The 25464-nt window shown below is 41.2% G+C and overlaps 1 protein-coding gene and 1 long non-coding RNA gene across 2 annotated transcripts in view; one reads left to right on the plus strand and one right to left on the minus strand.

Moving 5' to 3' along the window:
- The window catches only part of LOC142132485 (nuclear body protein SP140-like protein), a 56627-nt gene extending 43122 nt beyond the window's left edge, over nucleotides 1-13505 (plus strand). The window contains exons 14-17 of the mRNA XM_075194429.1: nucleotides 4210-4323; nucleotides 6715-6857; nucleotides 7277-7316; nucleotides 9237-13505. Coding sequence (XP_075050530.1) covers nucleotides 4210-4323; nucleotides 6715-6857; nucleotides 7277-7316; nucleotides 9237-9256 — 317 coding nt within the window. The 3' untranslated portion in view covers nucleotides 9257-13505. The remainder of the gene's footprint in view (nucleotides 1-4209; nucleotides 4324-6714; nucleotides 6858-7276; nucleotides 7317-9236) is intronic.
- LOC142132756 (uncharacterized) lies at nucleotides 34-6375 on the minus strand. Its single transcript, XR_012686682.1, has 3 exons — nucleotides 6252-6375; nucleotides 5553-5697; nucleotides 34-116 (listed from the first exon to the last, which is right to left on the minus strand). It is a non-coding gene; the product is annotated as an uncharacterized LOC142132756 (long non-coding RNA).
- Nucleotides 13506-25464: the final 11959 nt, after the last annotated feature.

The following is a 25464-nucleotide window of genomic DNA, read 5'->3' on the forward strand; positions in this document are numbered from 1 at the left end:
CATATTCTCTCCATTTCTTTACAATGGACTTGACAGTTCTCTCCTGGACATTAAAAGTCTTTTGAAGTCTTTTATTCTTCTTAATAACCTTTTCTTTGATCCTCATGATGAAGCCCCTGTTTGGAAATAGGATCCATCATTGGTTAGCACATCACATACTGGTTTATTTATTTACTTTTTATAATTCTCTTTATTGGAGTAATAAGTACATTAACATAGTATTCATATAATTGCAGTATTATTAAAATGACAAGTGTTATACAGCTTGAGTACATCCAAGTGATGAAGGAAAATTTCACATATGACTTACAGTACAATAAATGTAACACACAAAGATTGTGGTTCCATGTTTGGTCAATGCCAGTACAAAAAGGCAGTATTCAAGCGGCTGTTGCAAACATTTCCCAATGTATATAGAATTATTACCATTACTTATAATTTTGGTAAAAAACGCTAAAGAGTTTAATCTCACAAAACACTATAAGTTGCTTTACCGATTATTACCCTGTCGTTCTTTTATCTTCTAGATAGCTTGGAGTGTCTTCCAAAATAATTCTCATTTTGTACTAAGTATTCTTTTTAAAACAATGGTGTGTATTTGCAGATTTAGTGTATGTGACAAAGTGTTAATAAAGCTTTACTATGTTTAAAAGAAAGAAAAAAAAAAAAAAAAGCTTTGTGTATTTCTCTTTATGCAATGATGAGTCCACCCAAAACATTCTAAATACATAGAATGTTTGCTTCTCCTTGGTATCTGTAAGAGTAGGCTGACAACTAGTGCCCATTCCAGCGAGTAGATGCATACATATGAACTTGTCTGCTGAAATGATACCCTCTGAAAAATGTTGACAAACTTGTATCTGTAGGTACTTGCAGTGAGCGTGAAACAGGAATATGACAGTGTTTTAAAAAGTTGTTATAAGGACAGTAGTGAAATTGGGCTGGTATACGGTGATATGTGATACGGAGATACCGTCACTTCTCCTACTACCTACTTTTTTTTTTAATATATATATAACATCTACACTATTTGTCCTGCGCTTCCTCTCCTATTGTCTATTATACTACGTTTTTTAAGGAAGCAGCAACCTATTTCACTACCAAAGAAAGCGCTTACTACTGTGTTTATATCTGGCCTGGCCAAGTAGGACAGTGGTAGGTTCCTGTTAGTATTCATTTCCTCAGTTACCGCTTTAAATTCATATTTAAGGAGTTTAGATTGTATATTTTTTTGTACTAGGTAAAGGATGTTTTGACCAATGATAGTTTTGTATTCTTGCACCAGCTCTGTTTGGTCTCGGAACTTAGCAACATGGTAATCGACTTTTCCTGGTTGATCATGAAGCTCAAGACCTTTATTTTATTAAATATGACATAAAGGGAATAACAAGGGATAGATATATAGAGTAATAAGTCATCAGCAAAACCCTTTACGCCCGGGGTTATACCTTTTTGAGACTATCCCCTGATTGAAGAATTCTAATTAGTTGTTCTAGGGTTAAGTTAAAAAGCAAAGGTGACAGGAGGCACCCCTGTTGTGTACTCCTAGTCATTGTGGCGGGGGTGCCTCATTGTCTTTTGATAAAGAAGGAAGTGTTCAAGGATTTATATGTATTTTATAAGATGAGAACGTAAGGCCAAAGCCTCTTATCTCAAATATTCTTTGCAGATGTGTGCAAGAGATCTTCTCAAAGGCCTTCTCAGCATCCAAACTCTATATCATATCATTTTAGCCAGGATTTTCCTTTCTCGTTTTTGGAGACAGTAGGCGTCAAGTCCTGAAGAAAAATAGTCTGTGCCCTCTGATTACTGCCTCGTTAGTTCTTCTATATGATTGCAAGATGACTTCCTTATCACTGCCTTGGTTTCTCCTCCCCTCTGCTACGTTCTGGGCCTAGCTTATAACACACTCAACTTTAAGCCACAGGGCTTCAGTAATATCTTTCTAAAGGAGATCCAATAGCTTGGTTTTATTGATTATTTTGTGTACAGCGTTGAACCAGAGTTTATTGCACCTAGGATGTTTCCCTAGATCATTCGTTTTCTCAACCAAACCATTTATTTTTTGCTTTGAGAGAACATTATGTTTTGTAACCCAATCAGCATGTCCTTAACATTGCTGGTTCTCTGCTCAAGTGAGGTAATACACTTGTGTTGGCTTCTAAATGGGAGATGACTGTGTCAGTTGGAGACCGAATTGCATTGATTTTTTTGCATGTCTCAGATAGGTGCTGTAGTCTCCTGAACTAGCAGCCTGTGTCTGTAGAGTTACACACACAAGAACGGTGGGAGGAATTCGCTTTGGTTAATGAGGATGAAACAGAATGCAAAAGAACAATCGTCAGATTTGGCAGCCTCAAATGGCTGTTGAGAGAATGTGCGCTCCCTTCCTGTATTACTCTGTAATTATGGGTCACACCTAGAGAGTAAGCAATGGGTAGTCTAAAGTACTGCAGAAGCTAGAATTAACTGGTCGTGTGTGTGTGTGTGTGTGTGTGTGTGTGTGTGTTCTCTTAAACACCCTGTGGTTTCCTACCAGACAAATTTGTTTGTTGTGACAGCGTCCCCTGGCAGTTAATATTTTCCTCCCTGTGGGGCTTCACACCCATCGTTCAGTAGAGAAAAATCAGGTTCTGTTCGCTGGGGTGTTTACAAGAAGCCTGGTTGTAGCATGGGCTATGTCCACCTGAACCAGAGTTGAGTCTCTAAGCACAATGGATAAGAGTACTTAGTTTGTGTGTGTCTTCCTTCCCTTGTGGGCTCCTGCAGATGGAGATGGGACCCAATGTTAGGTTCTATGGTAGGTCACTGAGTACTCTTGCGTTCCGCATGTTCCAGCATAAAATCCAGGCCCCAGTGTGCACTAGCAGTTTACAGGATAGGTGATTCACCTGTCTTCTCAAGGTGAGGATTCCTGAAGTAGCCATTTTGTTTTAGATTGATGAGCTGGTAGAAGAAAGAGTCCGACCTCCGGTGCTCTTACACTGTTGTTCGTCTTGCATGGTTACACTGCGGTCTTCTGTTGCTCCCTTCTTCCGGTGTTCGGTCTTCTTTCTGCGCTGTGAAAGTAAAAAGCTGGTATTGTGCCCCAACTTCAGCGGTATCCCCTGTACGCTGTTTGCAGGTGTTGCGACAGTTCAGTGCTCTGGTGACCGCTGGTGAACATCAGCAAGATGACCACCATCAAGTGTGCCAAAATCCTCAAGGAGAGGAAACCATTGTTAATATGGGAATTTGGGAAACCGAGACCACCGATTTGTCTATTATTTTTTTTTTTTTTTTATTTTTTTTTTACCAGTGGTTAGCAGAAGTCTGTCAGATTGCTGGCATGTTCTGTAGTCTCCATTCCCAGAGCCCAGGTTTGGCTTAAACTGGGGATTAAGTAGATATCCAAGGCTTTTTCTTCTGTGATTTAATGAATAGGCAGTGCCTGTAGTATTTAATGGGGGGGGGCTGCAGACATGCCCTGGTCTTCAGACGCTGGGAGTACACTGCAGGGAGCTGGTACTACTAACAATACTCTTGCCTGCCTTTATCCCTGATAAACGACCCACACTTCGATACCTTTCCTTGCCAGCAGCAATCTCAATGGTGTTGGACTCCGAGAACTGAAGCTCAAGGAAAATACATCCACTTGAGTCCCTTCTACCGTCCATGCTTTATTTACTTTCACATCTTTGGAATTACCTCAATCAATTATGTGACCTATGAAAACTACTGACAGCACCAGCATTACTTTAGGTGTATGTTACCAGCAGGGGTGAATACTTCTGTAGCTAATTGTTGTCTATTTTGTAATGACTTAAGCAGTTCAATTGCATTTTTAATTGCCATTGCAGAGGATTTTGCCTTGATCAATGGTATGAATTCCTGAATAAATCCATGATGATGAGAAAACAAAATATGAAAAGGGCCACAGGGGGTAAATATTTATTTTTTTCTGCCACTGTTCATGTTGAAAACTAAGATTTTGTTTCATATTGGACATCAGGCTCAGCCACACAGAGGGACTTTTGTTTTTGCTTTGATGACCTTTAACCTCTGAGAATCATGTGAGGACTCTCGCTCTCTGTGTGATTACTTCAGGAGACTAAGGCTTATTTATAAAGCTATGCTTGCTTTGTATACGGACGTTTCACCTGCACATGTCAGTACTAAGAATCCGTTCAGAGTATGTGACGCTGTTATTTTCTGTTTCTGTTTGTCCAGTCACTAACGATTTAGCTGTCAAATTGGAATTTCCCAAACAAGTTTTCAGTGAAGCATTTCAGGTCAGATGCGGAAACAAGAAAGGGATGTTCTTGAAGAAGTACTGGACTGGAGGTAAATACTTTTAAAATACCCTCTGTTCAGTGAAACGGTTTTACCCCTCATTGTCCCAAACACTGTACAGACATTTGAGACGTTCTGCTGTCTCCATGAAAGGCTTTTACCTAAATTAATGTTCTGAGTTATGGATTTCTTTTGGTAACATGGTGGACTAAATGTACTTTTGGGTCAGTATACTGTGGGGAAAAAAACAAAACAAAAATTCAAATTTTTGTTAGCTATCCTGCTACAAAGCATTATCTCCGTTTCAAACTGTGTCATGTGCCATGTCACTGTGGTTGCCATGGTAGTCCAGAATCATAAATCATTACTAGCAGTCTGAAGACAAAAAACAAGGGGCAATAGTATATACCAGCTTTCTTATAGGCAACCACAGTGATTAATGTTGAAAAAAAAAAACTTTTTTTTTTTTGTCATATTGCTGCTTTAATGTTTTTGATTTTTTTTTACCAAGAAAGCATAAAAACTACATATAAATGTTTGTGATTTCTTCCCGAAATGCTTAGTTTTTAGGTATTTATATTTTAATTTATATTTTATAATCTGACTGATTTACTTGCTGGCATTTTTATGTAATGCCAGTGGCTCTGATGTGCAAATGAGGGAGGACAAATTCAGCACAATGTAGCGCTGGGGTGAAGAACGGGTCAGTATGACTCTTGCTTCTTCGTTTTAGTTTAGAGTGGAGTTCTATGAGTCAATGCAAAAAAGAAAAGAAATTGTACTTGCTGTAGATGGCCTGTTTACTGGGTCCAACAGTAAATTCTCTTTCTGCTCAGCACGGCCTGTTTGAAGCTGGTTGATTGGGTGGCGATTCCCCTCACCTTTGATCTAGTACATGAATATCATGGGAGGGTGGGTGTTTTGTCATCATGAGTGATAAAATGAGAGGAGAGTGTGGTCTGGGACAAGTACAGCCACTAAATTAATTTTTATATTAATTCATTGAACTCTACCCCAAAACTACAATGTTAGTTTTGGTTTATTAAATGATGATGTTTTACATGGCAATAGCACATTGTCATTAGAATTAGTGAACTATTCATTTTTTATGTTTTGGTCTTCGATTATTCAGTTTTGCATTTTTTTATTGCTCCGGTTGCAAAGTATTACTTACGACCAGAAAATTGATGTGATGCACTTAAAATTCAGATAAAAATACATGACCAATTTCCATGAATATAAAGAGAATGCACTAGCAGCACAACCTCTGGTCAAATTACCTTTTTGGGTGGTGCCTGTTGTACAAGGCGTCGGTCGCTGATTGTGGGTGTGGACTGTGCTGCCAGCGGTTGGCACTGGCTCACCTGGGCTGCAGAGTCTAATGGTTGATCAGTCTTCACCAGCAACTCCTGCAAGGAGGCCTCTCTGTGAGACAAAAACAGATTACAGCCCGCACTAGACAGCAGCTAATGGAGCAGATGAAAATAGGAACAAGAATCTACTGATTGTTGATGTCGGCAGACGTGACCCCAACGTGCTGCCGTATGTCCAGTGGGAGAGAAAGTACATTTGTATCTATGCCAATGTGAGGACAAGTATTGCTGGTGAGCCTGGTGTATTACCCATACTTGCCAACTTTTCCTTGTTGGCTCCAGGGAGATCCCGGGGGAGGTGGGCGTGTGGGGGTGGGGCTTGACTAATCACATTATTTTGACACCGCACCCTAAACGATTGTCACAATTTTGGTCAATTACAGCAGGGGGCGGGGCTAAGATGACAATATTTGTGTTATGTAACCCCCCCCCCCCAATTATCTATTGCGGGGTCGTGAACCGGGAGGTCTCCCAGAAATGCGGGAGTCTCCTGGACATTCCGGGAGAGTAGGCAACTATGCGTTAAAGAAAAGCAGCTAATGAATCTCTAGAGACTGAAGTGTCTCTTACATTTCTGTCTCCATTACTGAAGTCATGTTGTCTTACCTGTCAGTCTTTGATTAAATCTTGGTCTCCATGAAAATGGCCACCTCCATAGGCATCAATACATGGACATAGGACACAATTTCTGAACTGTGTCATCATGCCACAGATGGGGAAGCCAACCACATCTTGTACTGGCTCAGCATCAGGGAGAATGCCAGACTCTTAAGGGAGTGAGGGAGATCACCCCTATTTCAGGGAGTCTCCCTGACATTCAGGGAGAGTTGGCAAGTATGGTTTTACCATAAACCCAATAATCATTTGTAGAAGGAACAGCAGCTCCAGTGAGTCCAATCATTGTATGCACTACAGAACCATGGAAAGTCAACATTTTGGTCCAATCACAACCTCTGTTTAGCGGTCACGGACCCTGAAGGAATCTCAAAATGGCTGCCTCCACAGTGTGTAGGTTATGTTTCCACTTTAACACCCATTTATAAACGCACTCCACTGTCTCTTCGTCTAGATTCAAGAAATGACAAGTGTATCCGATCTGACGGCAAGAGGTTTACAGTGATAAAGTTTGAAAAATATGGAGGAAAAGAATCGTACAAAAACTGGAAGAGAAGCATTTCCTGTGAGAAAATAGCGCTGCAGACTTTATTAAGGGTATGGTGGTTTTTATTCAGCCGTAGAAAATCTACAACCTCACCTGTTAGGAAAAAAATGTACTAGGTTAACATATGCCTTCTATTTTATATTTTTCTGACCATGGAAATTACATTTTTATGCCACATTACTAATTCTGCTGAGGTAAAAACAAACAATCAAATTCTGAAAAATATTTAAAAAAAATACTTCTTGGTTAAAATTGTGAATGAAGAATCTCTTAGATATAAAAGCTTATGCATTTTAAAGTGTACCCGTCTCTTATAAGCATACGAAGCAGCCATTTTGTGAGTTAGTAATGGATTATAAAACTGCAATCTATATGATCACTAGGAACCAGTGACATCAGTAAGACGCTTCTGTTCTTTAATGCCACATAATCAGTGTTCTAAACATTACTTTCTCGTTCTTTTCCACAGTCCTGGGTTCTGAAACCTCCCCTGCCACGGTGTAAAAATAGTAAGTGATTCTCCGTAAAATTAGCCCCTATTTGTACACTACAATAATACATACCAAGGCAATGACTTTGAGAACATGTAGGGTTGTGAATCCATTACGACTGAGACGTGCTGCCTAAAACATATACTGATTTCACATTCAGTTTTGAACACATTTTGACATACCATAATCACGTGTTAGTAAAAAATGCTGCAGGTAAGTATTGTTCAAGCCTACATTTCACTATTACCCTTATTGTCCTTCTAAATGAACGATGTACGGGACAAGCCGAATGTCCCTGATTTTGCTGTGGAGGATATCGGTGCTATTGTGCATTCTATCTTAGATACGTAATTTACCATCCATCATTATTGGATGATGAATTGACCCCATAGGAGGAGCTGTCACTGTTAAGCTAGGTACACACTACAGAATTTTCCACCAACTTTTTAGGCCGAGCGATTTTACATGCGATCGATGGTCCGATCGCTCTGTCCATGGACTGCATACACACACACTTGCCTTGTTTAGGACGATAAAGGGAAGAGCGGACGTCCCTTTAGTGACTTTTTACAGCCATGTTGTCGTGAGCAATGACTGTAATTTCATACTCACTGTTGTGGATCGGTCGGAAGTTTATACACACTACACAGCGGAAACGAGATTGTAACGAAAATATTAAACGGTACGACCAACCAAATGAGGCGACAATGGTCCATTTGGGCAGACTTTCCACCATTGTGTCACTGCACACACTGACCCGACTTTTGAACGAGCGGTCGTATGTCGGCTGATTGAGCCGATTATTGGACAAAAACGGTGTAGTGTGTACCCAGCTAAAGGCAATATTCCTGCTACTTCGAACTCCTATAGGAGCTGTCCCATGTTCACACGGCCATGATAAATCCATGCATGGGTACATTCAGTTGAATAAGTAATGATGGACATTTCAGATCATGCTCCTTGATTGTTGGAGCTAGGATTGTGTAGTCTTGACTTAAGACGTCAATGGAAGATTAACTTGTTTGTGGGGACTCGTTTAAATATTTGGGGTTCACGATCTCCACCAATATAACTAATTTTACTCTCCTCAATGTCTACCTGCTACTGGATACATTTAGACCAACGATAAGTAATTTACAGGTAAACAAAGAGCAGTTTTTCCTTACTGACTTTCATAGAGAAATGTCATCTTGGCTAGAAAATTAATGCGCTTCCCCATATAAATTCACACGGAACCCGGTGCATGATTTCACAAAACAGCATTTGCAGTGAGAGAACTAATTTTTTTACGATTATAAGATTGACTACTCCCGCTGCTCGGCACAGGTGGGCGGCCATATCAACAACACGATCAGCCATCCGTCTCTTGGGATGACTGAGCTGCTGGTATCACTTGCAGCGTCATTGCAGCATGTTGATGCAGTTACCAGGCCGAGTAATGATGCATTTCTATTGGGTCCCTATACATTGTAATATTGGCCATATTGCTTGGTATTGACTGTGAAATTGCAGCTTGTGTGGTCAGCTTTAGATTGTGTCATTGGTGCTGTTATTTTCACAAGTAATAAGTGGAGTAACCAACCTCTTGAGGTCACCTGCCGAAAAGTACCAAAATCAGGAGTGGCAGAAGGGGCAGGCTGCTGCCACCTGCTGGTTAGAAGACAAACCACAGTCCCTGAGAAATGCTTGACATATGTATTAAATATTTGATGGCTAGATTTATTCGGTGGCAAAAGGTTCCATTAAACAATACTACAGAAATAAAAAAGTGAACTTTTAACTCATCGGAGACTTTTTTACATACAATTCAAGAAATAGTCCTTGGAAAATTACTGTCCCAAGTTTATTTACTTCTTACATTCCTTTATTATTTATACTTTCGCAGTGACATAATCTGTTTATAACGTATGTCTCTGCTATATCTTCTTTCCTTTTTAGATGCAAGGAAAACGATGTGATTAGTGACTGTAGTGAACACATGCAATGTGTTTGCACCAACTTCTGCCACCATCAACTCAGGATAATGTTTACATTTGCCAAGAGAACAAACATATGGGGGGGGGGGGTGATGGCAGCTCATCCTCCAGAAAGATCTCAGTGGGGACATTTGGCAGACTCATGAAATAGATGATACATAAATTATCCATAAAGAACAAAATGGAACTATACATTATTCAGTAAACCAACAAGTCTTTCGTCATCATCATACGCAGCAGCTATTTATATAGCGCCACTGATTCCGCAGCGCTGTACAGAGAACTCGCGCACATCAGTCCCTGCCCCATTGGAGCTTACAGTCTAAATTCCATAACACACACACACAGACTTCGGTCGATTTTGATAGCAGCCAATGTTTTTGGAGTGTGGGAGAAAACCCACGCAAACACGGGGAGAACATACAAACTGCTCGCAGATAAGGCCATGGTCGGGAAGCAAACCATTACCTCAGTGCTGTGAGCCAGAAGTGCTAACCACTAAGCCACTGTTCTGCCCACATGTCACATGCACAAGGATTTTTCAACACATCTCTTAATTTTAATGGCTCATTTCAAATGGCTGAAGGACACTGACGATTAGTAAAGTACCAGCTAATGCAGTTCTAAATCTATCCAAGTTGCTTTTTGTACCGTCCCTTTGCTTTTAAATTTATTCTAAAGGACCGATATTATTTCGCATCACCATTTGGAAAAGAAAAAACAAAAGACATACTTGCAGTCTCCTACCATAAAGGAAATACTTTATATAGATTGGTTGAATCTCATACACATGCATAGTCAAATCTGCTTTGCCATTTCAACTTTTGCCCTATATTTGCTATCTTTTAGCAAAGCCGATGTGGATTGTGAGGTCAAGACTAAATAGTTTATTTTCATTTTAAGATATGATTTTATTTTAATATAAAATGCAATTTTATATCCAAATAAGCGAAGCTGTTGATTAAAATTGCTTGCCTATACCCCCAGTCTGCCAATTAACCTCCGATCCCCCTCAGTGCCTTCTAAGCTACTTAAATTGACTACCAAATTGGTTTGGCATTGCTGTGACACCAATGCATCCACTCGCTGGACTTGGCTTTTTATCGCAATAGTATTGAAGTCTTTATTTTTCACAGTAACTCTTGGTCTGCACGCTATTTAAGTTGGACAGATGTAAAATCTCTATTGAGAGTCCCTGTACATCATGTTGTCTCAATATACTGGGCCACATTTATCAGCAGTATGCAGAAGAGCATCTCTGAATGTACAGAATGTTGAGCCTTGAAGTGGTTGAGCAACAGCAGCAATAAACACCGGATTCCACTCCTGTCACCTAAGAACAGGAAACCTGAGTAACAGTGAGCATAGATTCACCAATACTGGGCAGCTGAAGATTGGACAAACGTTGCCTGGTCTGACAAATTTCTGCTGTGACAAAGGGTAGGGTCAGAATTTGACAACATGGATCCATCCTGCCTTACGTCAAGGCTGGTGTTGGTACAATGGTGTCATGTCAACATGGTCCAGAAGCTCTAAGGAATGTTTCCAATACCTTGTTGAATCCATGTCTGGAAGAATTCAGGCTGTTCTGGGACTGGTAGTAGAACGGTGTATCTAATAAAGTAGCCAGTGATTCATTAATCTCATCATTCCAATTATGGAATTAACTTTTTGTAGTCTTTATTTCCTGCCATCATTACTTTTTAATTCTTTTTTCATACATATTTCTTCTATTCTGGCTGACATGTATTTATCTATCTACATAACACTCCTGTGTTCTATCACTAGATCAGTCTCTACTCCCACCACCTCTCCATTGACTCTTCCTTTCTGTTTTGTTTTGTTTTTTTCGTATTCAATTGCTTTTTTTGGTTCCCTCAACCAACCATCAACGGACCACTAGTTCCTGTGGCAAAGAGAGGGATGTTTCCAAAGTGGTATGAGGTTGGACGTTGATGTGACACTTACACTTTTGCATATGGCGCCTCTTCACATTTTTCCAACTCCCCTAAGAACATTGCTATTTTACACAGTTGTCTTTTGAGAGCAGACAGTATGCATGTGCACCTTAAAGTTTGCTGGGCAAAAACCATCTAGCCACCACCAAAGAATTTTCCAGTTCTCATCCAGTGCGCTCTGTAAATGAGGACCTCAGTGTAATGGCACATGCTCTGGGAGGCAGTCCTGCCGCCTTCTCTTCTCTGTTCTTGCATCTTCTATTGTATGGCCTACAAACAGTTCTGCACAAATATAATAAGCTATTTAATTAAGAACTTGTGTCTGCAGTATCAGTCTAGCTGTGTCAGAGATGGCTGCAGGTTAGCTGCGGTCAGTGTTTCCCATTACTCAAAACGGGCCCCACAAACAGTCCAGACTTCAAGATCTTCAGGATCTGAGTAAAAACAACTTACTATGAGCCTGAGGAAGCACCAAGCCGGCAAGCTTTTCAGACCACATTCCGCAAGGTCAGGGATTAAGAAATACAACCGCCCTGCTGAACTACAGGGCTAAGGTTCCTGCTCCCCACAGCCAGACCCTCCAAAATCAGCGTCCCGCTCTGAACTATCCAAGCCAGTTACGTCAAGAGCGATGCGAGCCATGTTAATGACCCTGAAATCTGATATATTAAGACATGGGAATATCCCTCTGTGCAGTAAAGGCTGAACTCCCACTTAACTTCCTACCTGTTCTTCTGACTCTTCCCCTTCATTCCCCTTCCCCTAGCCTTCACTCCCCTTCATTCCCCTCCCCCTATCCATTCCTCCTTCTCTCCCTCCCTCCCCTGTGTCTCTCTGTCAGTCTACCCCACCCCTTAGATTGTACGCTCCTTTGAGCAGGGTCTTGTCTTCTCCACTTTTAACTCTGCTCGCCAGCTTCCCTGCCTTCCTCCTTGAGGACCCTCTTCTCCCATCCCCTCTCGCTCCCTCCTCTTCCCCCTGGGGGTCTCCCTCTCATCCGTGCCCTCCCTCCTTGGGGCCGTTGTTGGCAGACGTTCCCCGCTCCCCTCCCCGCTAGCTGTGCCTTGAGCTCACTGAGTTACTGTGATTATTGTTTACTGTACTGTGCTGTCTCACCTCGTATTGTAATTTTGTTTGTCCCTGTACGGCGCCGCGGACACCCTGGGGGCCCCCTGTAAATAAAAATTAATAATAATAACAACTCTGAATTAGGTGCTCTGAACATATTTATACCTAAGTGGAGGAATTGTTTTCATCACATAATGACCTAATGGCAACCCATGAGACATTAGAGCTAGGCATTATCCTTACTCCATAAGTAAGATTGAAGGTCCTGAGAGAATGAAACATACAAGTAGATTTGGAACACAGTGGAACACTCTTTCCACCTCCAGACAATTGGTCAACCCACAGGGTTTCAATGACTATTGGAAGACCGAGATTATGTACAGCTCTAATGGACTTCAACTGTTGCTACTTTTGGATCTGCAAGTCCCCTCCAAAGTTGGTAATCTTTCCTTCCCTACTGTTTGTGGCTTATAGTGACCTGGTTCTCTCCCACTCACAACTTCAGTTGCTCCTTGTGACAATACTGCCAGACCTATTTCAGTATTCTCTAGTTCTTTCCGCCTTCCATGATTACATTACCCAGTCCCAACCCATACCAGTCTCAAAATCCTCCTCCTTGTTTGTATGATCAATTCCCCCAGTGTTTCATGTTTAATTTCTTATCAAAACATAAAGGCATTGCTATACTGACGAAGCCCACAACTCACACCTTTACCTCCTCTCAGGTTCTAGCTGATAGTGTGTTGGACGTTCCATGGGCCAATCAGAGATAGCTGCTAAACAAGCCAATAGATTTATGAATTTGTTGGTTTAGTATTCTCTTTATGATGTTTGGAGGGCAGCTCACCTAGGAGGTGAAGGTTTTATGCATTTTTATCCACAGTACAAAATACTCATGTATAGACTTGATTTTCAAAATCCAGAATACAGGAGCTGGAGGCTCTTAGAGAAGAACTCCTCTCTTTGTCTCTGATACAAGTACAGAAGGCTGTCAGTTGGCTACCCCAGAAAATGTACACGCAGGTTTACAGGGTAAAAAAAAACTGCTGGCTTATAAATTCGGTCAGTAGGCTAGCAGTATAATTCAGGGACACGATTGACAATTAGCAGAAAATATCTAACTTTTCTATGCTGTATTTTGTTATTTGTAGATCTACCTTTAATTGAGATTCTTAAAAAAAAATAAAAAAAACTCTTTACAAATAGCTAACTGGTTTGTCTCATTATTTCAACCTTTATAATTAGAAGTATATAGTGCCTCAACCAAGTTGGACACAATCCAAACATGGAAAACTCTCTGGACTTCCACCAGACATCCTTTCTTCCCTCAACCTCCCTGATGTTTACTATAGCTTTGGAACCTCTAATGGAAACTATTACATTAGCCCAAAAGATGTGTGGGATTAGGGTTCATGATACGGTACAAATAGACAATGGTCTAATGATGTACTTTTGATTATTGCCAACACCAAGACCTTGTTAGTAGCCCTGCATTTTATTTGAGGTTCTACAGGAAAGCCTATCACCAACGAAATACAAGGAAGACAGAAGCCTTAGTGATTGTCGCAGAGCAGACGCTTCGGAATCTGAAAAAACAATACAGATACTGTAGGCAACCCAAAGATAGAACATATATGGGGGTCAAAACATCTATGGTCCTCTCAGATATATCTCTCAGATTCAAAAATTACTTTAGGCATGTTTTAACTACAAGGTCCCATGGTAGTTAATATGTTGGCGCTATATAAATAACTGATGATGATGATGATGATGGTTGGGCTGCATAGCAGCAATTAGAATGATGTTTCTACCAAAGATTTTGAAGCTGTTCTAACCTGCTGCCAGCATACCGGAGCATACACAGGCTTACAAACTTCAGTAAATCTACATGGGTTAACCGGGGACAGTCCCAAAACCTCTGTGGGCCCATCCCACTGACTGACAGGATGTCAATACTTGGGGCTCCTAGCCCAGGTCCCATTCTAAAAGGCCCAATACTCCCTCCCCCAAATACGCAGCCAAAAGCTGCCAAGTAGTGGAAAACGTTGGTGCTTCTGATAGTCCAGTGGAGCTGTCAGGATCTCCTCTGAAGCCTCCTCCAGTGGCTCACCTTCAGCGTGTTTATCTGAGGTCTCTGCTGGTTCCACTATTTGGATGCAGGACATCACTGCTCTAGGTCAACACATGGTTTCCCACCAGGGTGAAGGAAACAGTCTCAGAGTTGATCCAGCGTGGCTCTCATGTTTATTAGGACTTTAAGCAATCCATCATACCATTTTAACCCTGTTACTCCACATATATTGGCAGGTTTGTTTTTGTCTTTATTACATTACACAATTGATTGCTCTAAGTTCATGGATAAACCACAGGTGTCCTTACTTTTCTATGTGATTGGAAGGATAGAGTTAGAGGCTTTGTTACCGGGACGATATCTCCTTGAGATAAAGAATTTATTACCTGTTTAATATCCTTCTCTGCATTAGGATACAAAGGGTAGTAGCCACAGCAAAAGTTTTAGCTGGACAAATATCTTTACAGAGGTGCAGCTGGGAGGGTAATGAGATGAACGGGTTTTCTGAATATCACAACATAAATGGATTGTGTAGTAGCATGTTTAAATAAAATATAGAATATAGCATATAAATGCAATAGAACGTCCACAGTCACAATATAAAATGAATAAAAAGAATGAATAAATAAAAATCCTAATATGCAATATTTCAGGTCATCTGGATATAGTTCCAAACGGTCACTCAATAAATTCTCATCCGTTCCTCTCCGGATCCACCATATAGTTCATAAATATGTGGAAGACAGGAAGAAACAAGGATGCCCTTATAGTGTAATATTCCAATAAAAGTTTATACGTATGAGTAATGATCAAATGCACTTACATTTAGTAAGGGTAACAATTCCCATCAAGGTATCTTTCACACGCGATAAGGCTCCTGCCGGCACGCTACATCGCGATCATGTCTCCATATAAGCTTCCAAGTTCAGTTGTACCAAACAACCAAACGGAAGGTAAGAGAAGAAAAAAAGTCCCCAAATGGTGTATTATTCCAATAAAAGGTGTGTTTAATAAACAGCATAAAAATTGCACTTACATTCAGTAAGGATAACAGTGCACATAAGGGTGTCTTTCAGACGCGGCTAAGCTCCTGCTGCCACGCTGTAGCGCGATCGTATCAACGTCGCAACTTCCGGGTTCTGTTGTCCCGGTAACCGATCTCAACTCTCATTGGAACCCTACGCGTTTCGTCACTCGGACTTCGTCAGGGGTAATCCAATGAGGGTTGAGTGATGCCTTATATAGCGTCCCAGATGAATTTCTTTCTAACTACTTAACTATCGCGGCGCTGGTATAAAGTGGGGATTGTTCCATATCTAATGTACTTGTGGATTACTAAATTGGCATGTGATGGAAAGTTGACCCAAGAGTGTTAAATGATTGCCACAAATATTGAAAGGATCTACATAAAAAATATAATGATAAAAGTGGGGTTAATCTAAATAATTTAAATATAGAATGTCTATATATCTAGGTATATACAATATGCAAACTAGTCCTGTGTGGAACTATAAAATATGAGACAGCATCTATTTAAAGAAAAGAGATAAGCTCGAAATCTGAATTTAGTCCCATTGGTAATAAAGTGCTTAAATTAAAAATCCATTTGGCTTCTTCTTGATTGAGCAGTTTGTTAAAATCTCCTCCTCTCCAGGGTTTCTGAACAAGTTTGATCCCTAGAAACTTTAGTCCTGATGGATCTTGATGATTGGTAGTTTTAAAATGATTGGATAAATGATGGGTTTCTAATCCGATCTTGATGTTTCTCACATGTTCGTTGATCCTTGTTTTTAATTTCCTAAAAGTTCTACCTACGTATTGTAGGCCACACGGACAGGTGATTAGGTAAATTACTCCCGTAGAGTTGCATGAGATGTGTTCATATATGCGAAATGATTTAGATGAGGCTTGGGAGTTAAATTTGGCCAGATTGTGGCTTGGTGTCAAACTTGGTCCTCTGGAAACGGTTCATAGATGATATTATTTTCATTTGGAGGGGAGGAGAAGATACATTAAAACAGTTCATTGACGGTATGAATACCCCACAGAAGAATCTTGAATTCACCACCACCTTTAGCCAAAAAAGAGTAACCTTTTTGGATCTGGATATTTTTATTGAGGGGGGAAAGAAAGAAACTAAAACGCATTTTAAGGAAGTAGATTGTAACAGCTTTATACCCATGAACAGTCATCACTATCTTAATTGGCTGGAGAATATTCCTCGAGGCCAATTTATGAGGATAAGGAGAAATTGTTCTAACCTGAATACCTTTAAAGAACAAGGGGAGATTGTTAAATCTAGATTTTGTGAAAGAGGCTATGATGAAGTAAAAGTGGAACAAACAATGGAAGAGGTCAGTTGTGTTACTAGAGAAGACCTTCTCAAATGCAAAAAGGAAGAAAACAAACCAGGGGACAACATCTGTGTTCCATTCATCACTCAATTTTCTGCATCGGCGAAGGACATCAAAACCATTATAAGGAAACATTGGCATCTTTTGAAAAAAGATGAAATCCTTTCTAAACTACTCCCTACAAATCCAGTAATCACATTTAGGAAGGCACCAAACCTAAAACAAAAGATGGTAGTTAGCCATCTACCGAAAATGGTGAAGAATACCTCTAATTGGTTAAGGGATGCTACACGAAAACATGGATTTTTCCATTGTCCCAACTGTAAATCATGTAACATCACGAAACATGAGGGAACTAAAGGAATAGTGGAATTTACTTCCCAAGCCTCATCTAAATCATTTCGCATATATGAACACATCTCATGCAACTCTACGGGAGTAATTTACCTAATCACCTGTCCGTGTGGCCTACAATACGTAGGTAGAACTTTTAGGAAATTAAAAACAAGGATCAACGAACATGTGAGAAACATCAAGATCGAATTAGAAACCCATCATTTATCCAATCATTTTAAAACTACCAATCATCAAGATCCATCAGGACTAAAGTTTCTAGGGATCAAACTTGTTCAGAAACCCTGGAGAGGAGGAGATTTTAACAAACTGCTCAATCAAGAAGAAGCCAAATGGATTTTTAATTTAAGCACTTTATTACCAATGGGACTAAATTCAGATTTCGAGCTTATCTCTTTTCTTTAAATAGATGCTGTCTCATATTTTATAGTTCCACACAGGACTAGTTTGCATATTGTATATACCTAGATATATAGACATTCTATATTTAAATTATTTAGATTAACCCCACTTTTATCATTATATTTTTTATGTAGATCCTTTCAATATTTGTGGCAATCATTTAACACTCTTGGGTCAACTTTCCATCACATGCCAATTTAGTAATCCACAAGTACATTAGATATGGAACAATCCCCACTTTATACCAGCGCCGCGATAGTTAAGTAGTTAGAAAGAAATTCATCTGGGACGCTATATAAGGCATCACTCAACCCTCATTGGATTACCCCTGACGAAGTCCGAGTGATGAAACCGTAGGTCCAATGAGAGGTGATCTTTCAGACGCGGCTAAGCTCCTGCTGCACGCTGATCGTTAACGGTACGATCGCGCTACAGCGTGGCAGCAGGAGCTTAGCCGCGTCTGAAAGACACCCTTATGTGCACTGTTATCCTTACTGAATGTAAGTGCAATTTTTATGCTGTTTATTAAACACACCTTTTATTGGAATAATACACCATTTGGGGACTTTTTTTCTTCTCTTACCTTCCGTTTGGTTGTTTGGTACAACTGAACTTGGAAGCTTATATGGAGACATGATCGCGATGTAGCGTGCCGGCAGGAGCCTTATCGCGTGTGAAAGATACCTTGATGGGAATTGTTACCCTTACTAAATGTAAGTGCATTTGATCATTACTCATACGTATAAACTTTTATTGGAATATTACACTATAAGGGCATCCTTGTTTCTTCCTGTCTTCCACATATTTATGAACTATATGGTGGATCCGGAGAGGAACGGATGAGAATTTATTGAGTGACCGTTTGGAACTATATCCAGATGACCTGAAATATTGCATATTAGGATTTTTATTTATTCATTCTTTTTATTCATTTTATATTGTGACTGTGGATGTTCTGTTGCATTTATATGCTATATTCTATATTTTATTTAAACATGCTACTACACAATCCATTTATGTTGTGATATTCAGAAAACCCGTTCATCTCATTACCCTCCCAGCTGCGCCTTATTCCAAATCTCTGTTTTATTGTCTATAATTTTGGGAATTCTAGTGGGTATTCCCAAGAGAATCGGGCTGCATTCCCCACCCTTTCCCCCATCCTATAGGAGCGCAGGAAGGACACCTACTTTATGCTACATCTTTACAGAGGTAGCTATGAAAGTAATTCTACATTATTAGTAGGGTGTGATTACAGATAAAGAGGCACTTGAGTCAGAAACTCTTTATGGAAATTCTGACTGTACGATGTTAAGAAATCATCAGCTCCTTGTAGATCAGTTTTCTGCAAAGCTGAAATGATCTTAAACTCATTTTGAGAGGGTGCAGCAATCCATCAATAGTGCAACCTTGTTTCACAACAGATCTTTCCATAAGGGCTAATGGTAATCATGCATAGTAGATATAGGACTGATATTAACAGATACAGGATGAGTGATAGGGTACTCGCCGACCGCTGTAAGAGATTTATCTGTAAGAGGGAGTGTGGAAAAATTGGAGGCTTGCAGAACGGAGTACAGGTCAGTAGGTTTTACACTACAAGATTCTAGAGGACCTTACCGATCTGAGGGACCTAGTTTGGCAGTGAGGATCTCCTGTTTCTTAGGATCTAGTCAGTACTAAGGGGAAATGTGTTGGGATGTGATACGTTGAGGTTTCTCTCACAATGTGTAAGGAAACGCCCAATGACAGTTAAAGGAACAGGGTACAACCTATGATGGCAGCCAGTAACAAGCTTCATCTGCTGCACTCCTTACATCACTGACCTGGGTATTGTAACTTTGTTATTAATCTTTGTTTTCTCTTGTTATTTCCTTGCTTTACTCTCACCATCCAGCATGTTATCTCTCTCTCTCTCCCTCTCTCTCTCCCCCTCTCCCCCTCCCCCTCCCCCTCTCCCTCTCTCTCTCTCTCTCTCCCCCCCCTCTCTCTCTCCCCCTCTCTCTCTCTCTCCCTCTCTCTCTCTCTCTCTCTCTCCCTCTCTCTCTCTCCCTCCCTCCCCCTCTCTCTCTCTCTCCCTCCCTCCCCCCCTCTCTCTCTCTCTCTCTCCCTCTCTCTCTCTCTCTCCCTCTCTCTCTCTCCCTCTCTCCCTCTCTCTCTCTCTCTCTCTCTCTCTCTCTCTCCCTCCCCCTCTCTCTCCCTCCCCCTCTCTCCCCCCCTCCCTCCCCCTCTCTCTCCCCCCCCTCTCTCTCTCTCTCTCTCCCTCCCCCCCTCTCTCTCTCTCTCTCCCTCCCCCCCTCTCTCTCTCTCTCTCTCTCCCTCCCCCCCTCTCTCTCTCTCTCTCTCTCTCTCTCCCTCCCCCCCTCTCTCTCTCTCTCTCTCTCTCCCTCCCCCCCTCTCTCTCTCTCTCTCTCTCTCCCTCCCCCCCTCTCTCTCTCTCTCTCTCCCTCCCCCCCTCTCTCTCTCTCTCTCTCTCCCTCCCCCCCTCTCTCTCTCCCCCCGATCCTTTCACTTGGTATTTCTGCTTTCCACAAACTCTCTCACCTCTACTTTCTCACCATTTCACTACTGCCCCTCTTCAACATTCTCCTGCCTCTATTCCCCCTCCCACTATTTTCCATGTAATACAGAATAGGCTTTCTGTCACGTGCTGCGGTGCTACGCTCACTCGCACAAGATGACACATTGACCATGTCTTTCTGGTGAAGCCAAGAGCTCTGCAGCATAGTATTTGAGTGTCAGTCTGGCAGTGAATCAGAGTACATCTGATTCATTCTGATTCGTTTCCAGACTGTATCTTACCAGTGCCACCCCTGCCGTGACAGACCTGTGCTGGGGATGCAACGCCTGTGGCTGGGATAGAAGAGATATAGGGGAAACTGGAAAGGGCATGGGCCCCTCATTGATTGGTTATCTGGATGCATTTTCTAGTCGCCGTGTTGACTCGATTTGTTGAGAACTGAAAGTAGAATAATTTCTCAACTCAAAGTACATGACCCAGATAAACCAGGATTCCTGGTCTACTATTTCTACATCAAAAATTTGAAACGTATCCCAGTCATGCCAGAATATATGGCCTTTAATTCCCCAGTAGAGTTACCAGCCTGTAATATTCTTAGTTAAGCCCAATTCACTCATGTCCCTGACAATGTTCATTATGGGCCAATACTTGCAGGGGGGAAGATAAAGAGTACTTGGTACCACAGGTGGGTCAACCAGTTCTATGTAGCAGCAGAGGGGAAAGACAAAGTTATTTGAGGCAAAACTGATTCATTAAGGAAAGTAAAGCAAGAAAATGAGTAACTTTGAACCTTGGCAAAACCATGCTACAATGCAAGGGGTGCAAATGAGTTTATTATTTTGCACATAAGGAAATACTGACTGTTTTTCATGTAGGAAGCAAATACTTGATAGCTTTGTTTTTACACAGACATTAAAAGTTGATGTAGGACATGCCCTACCCCAATTATAAATTTGTCCCCAAATTTGAAATTTGTCTCTCCCTCCAATTCACATTTTGTATCTCACTTCTAACACCAAATAATTGTAATTGAAATGAGCACTTGAGACATTTATAACATTGTACTGTTTTTAATAAAGGAACCTATGATCATTCAGATACATTCAACATAATGCAATCTGACAGAGACCCCTGTCGAAGTCGTATAATTGGATGAATGAAAGTATATTGGTAACACGTGGCATACTGCGATCGCACGGTAAAATACGCACGCACACACTCGCACTACAACATTTAGTTATTTATATATATTTTATATTTGATTCCATTCCACAGTGATTTATGAGCAGATAGTATTTAGTCTATTATGATTATATATACACGTTAGTGTTATTTAAGGATCATGTTATAGGAAATGTGTCATGTCTGGTATCATTTTAATCCCCTATTCATCAGCAGTTGTCCGGTTCTTTCGCCGAAGAGATCGCACATTGCATACTCTAGTTAATGATGTTAGGGAATAAATACTTAAAGTGATACTGACTGTAATGTGTAAATAGACTATATTAAACTGGTTTCTGGTCGGGAGAATCATCTGGAATGTTGACCCTCAGCCTTGGAGGGGGTTGTTTGAACTAGCCTATGACCTGTTTACACTGGACCCACCTGAAGTCTGGACCTATAGAAGCAAGCCACGTCATCTGCATTGTTCTCACTGTAACACTGAGTGTATATAATAACAGCTCTCACTGGCAATGGCCTCAGTCTCTTCTGACCACAGTATTCTGGAGTGAAATACTGTCCGCAGGTACCAGTGGGAGCGCAAGCGAGTGCGGTATTTATGTATCTCTTGGTATTGGCTGTACTGTATTATAATCATGTATTGAATTGTTAAATTTTACATCTGCTAAAAATAAATTACTTTGTGCTTTGGAAACACAATACAATCGCTTATGCAATGCTTATTTGAAAACAATAGAAATACTTTAATACCCCATGCTGTTTAAGATAGCTTACCTGTTAGGTGCCGTCCCCGCACGCACAGTAGGTGCCAAGGATGGCTGTCTTTTATGGCTCCTCTTGCACGTCCTGTTGCAGTGCGGGCGCATGCGCTAGAACATTGCTAGGCAATGGAGATGCCAGCAGCTCCTTCCTGTCGGCGGTCAGCTGTTCTGACCGCTGATCCCACTTCCACCAATGACAGAGCACTATATTCTATTTAAACCTGGCTCTGGCATTAGGGTGCCAGAGTATCTAGGTCACACTAGGCTCCAGCATCCTTGTATGGTTCCAAGCAATCTGCCTGTTTCCCTGGATTCTGACCGGATTCTGCATGACTCTCCTTTTGGATCTCCCTCTGGACCTATTGATCTTCTGGTATTGACCCCTGGCTTCCTGACTCTGCTCTTGCCTGCTCCTTCTGACTGCAAACAAAGCTTGTTCATCTAACACTTTGCTGGTAGCTATCTGGGAGCGCCGCAACCTGCACGCCTTTTGCAACGAACCCCAAACTCGCTTGCGAGGGTTCCTGGTGAAGACCAGAGGAGTGTTAGACTCTGCACCTTCTAGCTTGGCAGCACCAATACTGGCAGGTAAGACCTTCAGAGCTAATATATCCGTGACATCGGCCTACGCTCATAATGCAGGGGTTGCATACATTTAAAAGAGAAATTTCACAGGGAAATATTAAACTTATTACTGTCACTGTGCCGATAGCTTCTAGGAAAGAACCACGTGACTAGGGTGGCTAGAAGCTGAAGTCATAGGATTGGCGAAGGTACAATAGTGATGGACGAAGCCAAAGTCAATGGTTTGGAGAAAGTAGAATAGTGGTGTAGAGTCAAACAAAAAAAGTCTTCAAAGCACAAGCGCAGAAATCCAAACCAAAAACTTTACTCCTGCAAATATTTGCTAGAACTGAGGGACTTTAGTTTACAAACAGGTTAGATTAATTGTTCTGATTGACTTGACCTTTTCACTGAAGGGCTGATTGCAGTGTAGGGAAAGCTGTGCAGGAGTCCAAGTGAGGTGACTAGCTAGTAGTCACCTTAGCAGAGTGCTGATTACAGAAATTGAGAGAAGGTGTTCGTAGCTGTCATTGTGAACTGTTTTTTTTAACAGGTGTCATCTACAGCTAGTGTGTGAATCCTCAAAGTAATGGTTTTCTAACAGCTGTCATCTGGAGCTAGTGTGTGAATCCTCACAATAAATGTTTTCTGACAGCTGTCATCTGGAGGTAGTGTGTGGATCCTCACAGTAACTGTTTTCTGACAGCTGCCATCTGGAGCTAGTGTGTGAATCCTCAAAGTAACTATTTTCTCACAGCTGTCATCTGGAGCTAGTATGTGAATCCTCACAGTAACTGTTTTCTGACAGCTGTCATCTAGAGCTAGTGTTGTGAATCCTGACAGGAACATTTAGTATAGGAAGCATCTACTTCCATGAGAACGAAGGCTAAACTCTATTAAAGGAATTCTTATTTTGTCACTTACTCATTTTCTAAGTCTACATTAATAGATGGATAAAAAAAAAACATGTTGCCCTGGTGAATAGTCGACTTAACTTCAGCAGTGGATTTATTTTGTTTCACTTCATTCGCATCCAGACACAAAACCAGAGTGGGAGTGGTCTCAGCAGGGAGATGGCAACTTCACTTATTGTTATATTATAGACTCAAGGACATTGATGTAGTGAAAAAAATACAAACCTAAAGACGTGTTCTGTCACAAATCTTAGTCACTATGGCACCAGCTGTGGAACCCACTTTACAGTATCCTTCATCTAATAGCAAAAATCACTTTTTTCAACAGTGGTCATAAGAGCTGTTTAAGTCATCTGATCCTAAGTGTAGAAGTGAAAACGTAAAAAATATGTATTTTGTGTTGTATGGCTTTCTTGTGGAACATTGGAACACATTTGTTACCAATGTACTCTTGTTGCACTTGCAAGTTGGAATATCACATTCATAAACCTCTACTGGGTACCAATCCTCACAGATAAGTTCACTCATGTAAGAGGGCATAATGCATAAATGCATAAAACCAGAATTAATAGCTAAGTGTTGAATTGCACTACTCTTAAATATATGAAATTATATACAGTTATTTTTTTTAATAAGAAGGAAAGAAACGTAATGCACGCAATCAGGTCACACGCTGCAGTCTTGCCTCTCCATCCAAGAACCAAGTGACTGGATCTCTGTCCTTGTATACAGTGAGGCCTGTTAGTGTGGTGACATCATCCAAAATGGCATTGTAGCATGACTAAATAATAGCGCAACACACACATGCAGTGCACAGCCTAATAACAGAGCATATTACACCCAACAGTGCCCAAAACATTATACCTAGGATTGTCCAGTATAGTATGATCATCACTGCCCAGCATATAGTAATTATCAGTGTCCAGCATGTTATACTCCCTAGTATGTTGCCCATTTGATGACCGTTATACATTGTAGAGCCATTTCAGGTGACCAATGCATAGCACATTCTGGTAGGTAGTATTTAAAAAAGGCTATTCTGGCAGACTGTACTTATCGCAATGCCAATTTTGGTAATCAATATAGAAAGCAATATCCATTCTAGTGGCTGTTATTTAAAGCAAAGTTGATACTGACAGCCTGTATACAAAACAGAGCCCATTCTGGGGAGCCACATACAAAGCAGAGCCCGTTCTGGGGAGCCACATACAAAGCAGAGCCCGTTCTGGCAGGGCCGTAACTAAGACTGTGCGATAGGGGAGACCGCCCAGGGCGCAACGCTGAAGGGAGGGGGGGGGGGGCGCAGTTTAGGAATATTTTAGGTTCATTTGTTTAAAATTGAGGGCTAGGGGGGCGGCATTTGACATTCTTGCCCCGGGCGCTAGAATTTAAAGTTACGGCTCTGTATTCTGGTGAGCGGTACAAAGCAGAGCTCCATTCTGGTGCGCTTTATGCAAAACAGTGCTCCATTCTGGTGAGCGGTATACAAAACAGAACCCAATCTGGGGATCGGCATACAAAGCAGAGCCCGTTCTGGTGTGCGGTATATAAATAAGAGCCCTTTATGAGGAGCATTATATAAAGCAGAGCCCGTTCTGGGGAGCGGTATATAAATAAGAGCCCTTTATGGGGAGCAGTATATAAAGCAGAGCCCTTTATGGGGAGCATTATATAAAGCAGAGCCCGTTCTGGGGAGCGGTATATAAATAAGAGCCCTTTATGGGGAGCAGTATATAAAGCAGAGCCCGTTCTGGGGAGCGGTATATAAAGCAGAGCCCTTTATGGGGAGCAGTATATAAAGCAGAGCCCGTTCTGGGGAGCGGTATATAAAGCAGAGCCCGGTCTAGGGAGCGGTATATAAAGCAGAGCCCTTTATGGGGAGCAATATATAAAGCAGAGCCCGGTCTGGGGAGTAATATATAAAGCAGAGCCCATACTTACAATCAGTATATAAAACAAAGACAATTCGAGTGAGCACTGTACAAGGTAGAGCTCATTCTGGTAACCAAAGCGAATAGGCAGAGCTTATTCTGGTGATCAT

The sequence above is a fragment of the Mixophyes fleayi genome, chromosome 1 (genome assembly GCF_038048845.1).
Source record: "Mixophyes fleayi isolate aMixFle1 chromosome 1, aMixFle1.hap1, whole genome shotgun sequence".
Taxonomy (NCBI): Eukaryota; Metazoa; Chordata; class Amphibia; order Anura; family Limnodynastidae; genus Mixophyes; species Mixophyes fleayi.